Source organism: Salmo salar, chromosome ssa13, assembly GCF_905237065.1.
Source record: "Salmo salar chromosome ssa13, Ssal_v3.1, whole genome shotgun sequence".
NCBI classification, from domain to species: Eukaryota; Metazoa; Chordata; class Actinopteri; order Salmoniformes; family Salmonidae; genus Salmo; species Salmo salar.
Window position 1 is genome coordinate 105033843 of NC_059454.1, and position 6000 is coordinate 105039842.

The following is a 6000-nucleotide window of genomic DNA, read 5'->3' on the forward strand; positions in this document are numbered from 1 at the left end:
CCTTTAATTGGGATAGATTTCCCTGTTTGGGGGTGTTTGAAGGATCTACATTTATAAGAGCCATTGCATTGAGCACAGCCATTACACTTGTAATTTCCATCCAGTATGGGCGCAAATAGGCGTTGTTCAGGAATATCTTGGGGTGGTAAATCAGAGTGTACCAATTGGTCTCTGAGATTTCTGCCCCGCGAGAATACGACCAGGGGAAGATCAGAAAACACATTACCGAGACTATCATCATATTTCAGAATGTGCCAATGTTTGTAAACGATTCCTTTAATTTGTTCAGAGCACTTTGAATAGCGGGTAGTGAGAACGCAAGAGTGCGTCTTTTTGCGAGGCTGACCTTGAAAAAGGTCATGTCTCATTTTGTTTTGAATTTTCTCAATGGCAATATTAATCTGATCATTGTTGTACCCCCTCTCCTTGAACTTATCCTGAGTCTCAGCCATATTTCTGTCGAAATCTGATTGTTTAATACAAATTCTTTTGATTCGACAGAATTGGCTGTAGGGCAAACTATTTTTCAAGGGAAGTGGGTGACAACTATCAGCCCTCAACAAACTGTTACGATCAGTAGGTTTCCTGTAAAGATCAGTGTATAAAACATTATCTTCACACAAGATCAGAAGATCAAGAAAACTGATTTGACGTGTATCAGATTGCATAGTAAATCTCAAATGTTCAGAACAGGAGTAAAGAAAAGCATAAAACGCCTGGAGCAGTTCTGCATCACCCCTCCATAGAACAAAAATATCGTCAATATACCGTTTCCAAATAATGATGTAGTAAGTAAACATTTCACTGTAAGGTGTATTTTGCACATGTGACTAATATACATTTGATTTGATTTGAAAGCATTTTGTTCTAAGAAAATGCCAGATAAAAACACTTGTCACCCTTTAGCACTTTTTTGTAAATGCAACATTTTATTATGAAGAGATCATTAAAATAGTTTTGTGGAGATGATTTAGTGTTCAGGTCAGATGAAGTGCGTAGGCCTCTAGGGTTCATCGCTATCTTGTGAGGAGAGGAGAAACATTTAGGAGAAGACAAGAGGACAGGCAGTGGAGGAGAGGATTCATTTTGGGGGGAAATTATAGAATCCACACACAGAGTTGCAGGGGGGGTAGAAGACGAGGAGAGGAGAAAAATGTTGGGAAAGATAGGAAAGTTGCAGTGCGAGAGGACGAGGAAAAACATGTTGAAGCTATCCACAGAGTTGCAGGGGGAGAGGACGAGGGGGAGGAAAATGAGAGGAGAGAAGGAGAGGAGAAACTTGTTGAAGACTTGCAAGGGGGTAGATAACGAGGACAAGGACAGGAGAAGAATTTTGGAGAAGATATCCTTATGCATGTTACTGATTCTATGGCCTTAAGTCCGTTTAGAGTAAACTAACGGATTTACCCAGGAATGCCTCGGCTTAGGAGGGAAGGAGAGGAGAAGAGAGGAGAGGGGAGGATAGGAGAGGTTAGGAGAGGAGATGAGACGAGAGATTAGGAGAGGAGAAAGAGGAGAGGGGAGGATAGGAGAGGAGATGAGAGGTTAGGAGAGGAGAAAGAGGAGAGGAGATGAGAGGTTAGGAGAGGAGAAAGAGGAGAGGGGAGGATAGGAGAGGTTAGGAGAGGAGATGAGACGAGACGAGAGGTTAGGAGAGGAGAAAGAGGAGAGGGGAGGATAGGAGAGGTTAGGAGAGGAGATGAGAGGTTAGGAGAGGAGAAAGAGGAGAGGGGGATAGGAGAGGTTAGGAGAGGAGATGAGAGGTTAGGAGAGGAGAAAGAGGAGAGGGGAGGATAGGAGAGGTTAGGAGAGGAGATGAGATGAGATGTTAGGAGAGGAGAAGAGAGGAGAGGAGAGGGGAGGATAGGAGAGGTTAGGAGAGGAGATGAGATGTTAGGAGAGGAGAGGAGAAGAGAGGAGAGGGGAGAATAGGAGAGGTTAGGAGAGGAGATGAGATGAGAGGTTAGGAGAGGAGAAGAGAGGAGAGGGGAGGATAGGAGAGGTTAGGAGAGGAGATGAGACGAGACGAGAGGTTAGGAGAGGAGAAGAGAGGAGAGGGGAGGATAGGAGAGGTTAGGAGTGGAGATGAGACGAGAGGTTAGGAGAGGAGAAGAGAGGAGAGGGGAGGATACGAGAGGGGAGGGTAGGAGAGGTTAGGAGAGGAGATGAGACGAGAGGTTAGGAGAGGAGAAGAGAGGAGAGGGGAGGATACGAGCAGGACAACAAACTGCTTGAGACCACCATCAATATTTGGAAGAACAACAAAGCAACAATTACACACGCCACATATCAATTAAGTGTGACCGTTGCAGTGCTGGAAGCACTCTGTTTCTCCTCTCTCGGGCCTAGCTGTATGCAGACAGAGCTCTCCCGCGGAAGACGGCTAACGTAAACTCACTCACTTTTGTACATCGCCTTGGTCCGTACAATTTACCTCATTTTAGCGCCCCAAAAATGTAATACTTCCAGATCAACTGTAATGTCAATACCATTGTAAAGCACAATTTCTCCCCTTTCCAACAAAATTAATGACATGACCTCTACGCTGCCCGTTTCTGCATAATTCAAGAAGGCAATGAGCTCCTTCGTGTCTTCTTAAAAATGGCGGGTCCAACTTATCACCTTATCGCCTCTAAAAATGTAAATAAAACACTATAAAGAGTTTATATAATGTGTCATTACATACCTATTTGAAGGTTTGTGTCAAATTTGAATCGGGTTTTTAGGGCGGTGCTAAAGTGATCTTCAGAAGTAAACAGCGGCTTTGAAAGTCATGATCGTTTACAGTGATGACTTGGTATCCCCCCTTACCCCCGTCACTGTCCATTTCTTGTTTTTAAACGATGAGAGAAGTGCTACACCTGGTGGAGAGAGATTGTAAGACAGAAATAGTTGCTTTATGCGTACTATACGTTACGGCATGACACGTCACGATGTAACGGAGGGTCAGTTTTTTTCTACTTTTCTCCAAACTATAGAGCCATTACCATGTCGATCAACACTTGAATAGAAAAGTAGTTCACACCCCAGATTTTGAAGTCAACACAGTTGCTACAGTCCCATTAGTTTTCTTTGTAGCCTCATTTGAATGTCGCGGTTGTAATGGGGTGAGTTTACGTTAGCAGCTAGCTGTAGGCTAGACAGAGCTCTCCCGCGGAAGACGGCTAGCAGCTAGCTGTAGGCTAGACAGAGCTCTCCCGCGGAAGACGGCTAGCAGCTAGCTGTAGGCTAGACAGAGCTCTCCCGCGGAAGACGGCTAGCAGCTAGCTGTAGGCTAGACAAAGCTCTCCCGCGGAAGACGGCTAGCAGCTAGCTGTAGGCTAGACAGAGCTCTCCCGCGGAAGACGGCTAGCAGCTAGCTGTAGGCTAGACAGAGCTCTCCCGCGGAAGACAGCTAGCAGCTAGCTGTAGCCTAGACAGTGTATGCAATAAATCAAGTTAATGTAATCTTTACCTTGTGTATTCTCAAATCTATACCTTCTGTATTCTCAAATCTATTAGGGAAAGTCATAAACAAAAGTCTATTTAAATACACTAAGTAGCACAGATATAATGGAAGGGTCCAAACAAGCTCTTCCTGTAGTCTCACCTATCTGTTATAGTTGTCAGACACTGTTTCAGATCTGTCGTTACCATCCTTTTTCTAGAATAACATTTATTGGTAGATGTGTTTGCCAATAAAACATAGCAGCACCTAATGAAGCTTTCTTTTTTCTCCAACAGACACTCAATCCAAATGCCATCACTGTAAAAGAGTCCAACTGTTACACACACACACACACACAAAAAAACAAGAGTCAAAATGTGCCTACACTTGTTCCGTTTAAACATGCCTCAGTCATTCCTATGCCAGATTGAGAGACAGGGTCAAGTTAGGCCATGGTCTGTATTAGTAGAGCCCACAACCACGAGTTAAGATGTAAAAGACAGATTCTTACGAAAGGGAAGAAATACCAACTAATATTGGTGATAAACTCTTGAGCAATGCCTGGCATGACGATGGAGAGACATCCTACACATATTTCAACACAGTGAAAAACACCCAGAGAGCTGATAGGCAGCCTGTCATGTGGTAACTTGTTACAATGCAGGTTGACTGAAATGCACCCAGCTTCCTCAGTAACATAGGCACATTTCTTTCCTCCTGTAACACCAGCCTTTCTCTCGTTAGTTAAATAAACAATGTATGAACACAACAGTGAGTCTAAGCAATAACCATCAACCACAGTAATAATAGACCACATCACAACAGGGGGCAGTCATAACATGATGAAGTTACGTGTGTGTCATTCCCCGCCAGTGCCAGACAGGAAATGCAGCAGAGCAACGAGTCTCTCACGGTTATGGGCAGACATCCGTTGCAAAGGGGTTCAGTTTTAGATGGATGCACTGTGCTTTGTTAGAAGGTAAATCTATCTAATCCATGTGTTGACCTATTATGATGTAATTACATCAGTGACTTTCCAATAATTATTGACACATTGCCAATACCATTACATGAAAGCAATTAGACAAATTATAGGTTTATTTTAACCACCTACACTTCTGCTATAGAAAAACTACGAAAAATATCTAGACATTTATTCAAAGGGAAAACAAGTGGTTCGTCTTTTGGTATATTTATCTATTTATGGTAAATGACGTCTATCTTACATGATGTATCATTCAATATTTTAGCCAATATGGTTAATCAATTCATAACAGCATCGGCTATCCCATGAAGCCGTTACAACTCTGGCCACTGAAGGTTTGTTCCCAAATGCTATATAGGCTAGGGTCATTGATGACATATGATTGATAAAGTATGGTTACAATTTCATTTGCTCTCTTACTGTGTCCTTTGGAATTACTTCCATAGCAACAGTGAATCTATGGGTCATTATCAATTAAACGTCACAAATCTGGTCACCGAATGTTTGTGATATGCATCATCACAGCAGCAAAAACAACTAGCCTACAGATTATATTGTTTCATTTTTTCCCCCCACAAAAAGGCAATTGTAATTTAGTACCGTAATCTCAGCTCACAAGAGAGAATCATATTCTACATTGCGATGGAATATTCGAAACTTAAATGATCCTACCTGTAGCAAGTCGTCACCTCCCCAGACGGTTTTAAGCAAGGATATTTGGTTGTGGCAATCTTATTCTCAGAACAGACTTCACTGTAAAATAATGACATTAGGCCATTAATGCACGTCCTTCAAGATAAATAATATACAACCTACCACAATATAACCCAAGTACACCGCACAATGTTTCTCTTGATAACTACAGCACCGTGCGTAATGTCAATCCAACCCATCAATAAAATACCCAGGGCGCGCGACGCGTGGTATAGCCTACCTGTTCGCATCATCCTGATGCTCTCTGTAAGTCCACTGCAAACTTCGTGAGAAGAAGAGAAACATCATGAGCATCCTCAGAAGAGTCCCGCTGCCTTTTAAATTCATTTCCCCTAGTCAAGTCTGAGTCGCATTCAGTCCCAAACACCTGTATCCTTCCTGTACCCGAAGCAATTATTCTAGAGTTGAAAAGTGAATGGAAACTTAAAGTGATTGGATATTTCCAGCTGCTCCTGCTTCAAGTTGATAGGCTATCCCAAACTGATGACTAATTCCTCTGTCCCTCCCACCGCTGACTTTTAGAGAATGTCTATGAATTCGCCAGGCACTCACATTCATATGAACTGCGCATCAATTAACACTAAACTTCTCTGCTGTTTATTTGACACACGACGAACGCTTGATAGACTGAGGAAGTGTGTAGTGTTTGCGAGTCAAACTTTTGTCATGTTTATTTTCTTCCAAGAAAACCAGTCAAAATAACTGAAATTATTAATAACGGTCTCAGAGGATAGCATTTTTTGTTGAATCCTGGGCTGAAATTAAACAATAGCTGTTGCTGACTTCCCAAATGCTATATATGATATGATCATTTATATGATCATTGATGAAATATAATTGATAAAGTATGGGTACATTTAATATGCTCTCTTGA

General features: G+C 42.3%; 1 protein-coding gene across 2 annotated transcripts in view; it reads right to left on the reverse strand.

Annotated features, from left to right (window-relative positions):
- Nucleotides 1–5646, reverse strand: part of ccbe1 (collagen and calcium binding EGF domains 1) — a 117627-nt gene extending 111981 nt beyond the window's left edge. Inside the window, exons 1-2 of one of the 2 annotated variants that reach the window (XM_014138844.2) lie at nucleotides 5347–5646; nucleotides 5085–5165 (exon numbers count right to left, since the gene is read on the reverse strand). In XM_014138844.2, the coding sequence (XP_013994319.1) occupies nucleotides 5085–5165; nucleotides 5347–5453 (188 nt within the window). In that variant the 5' untranslated portion in view covers nucleotides 5454–5646. The remainder of the gene's footprint in view (nucleotides 1–5084; nucleotides 5166–5346) is intronic. The other variant, XM_014138842.2, reaches the window with a different exon arrangement.
- Nucleotides 5647–6000: the final 354 nt, after the last annotated feature.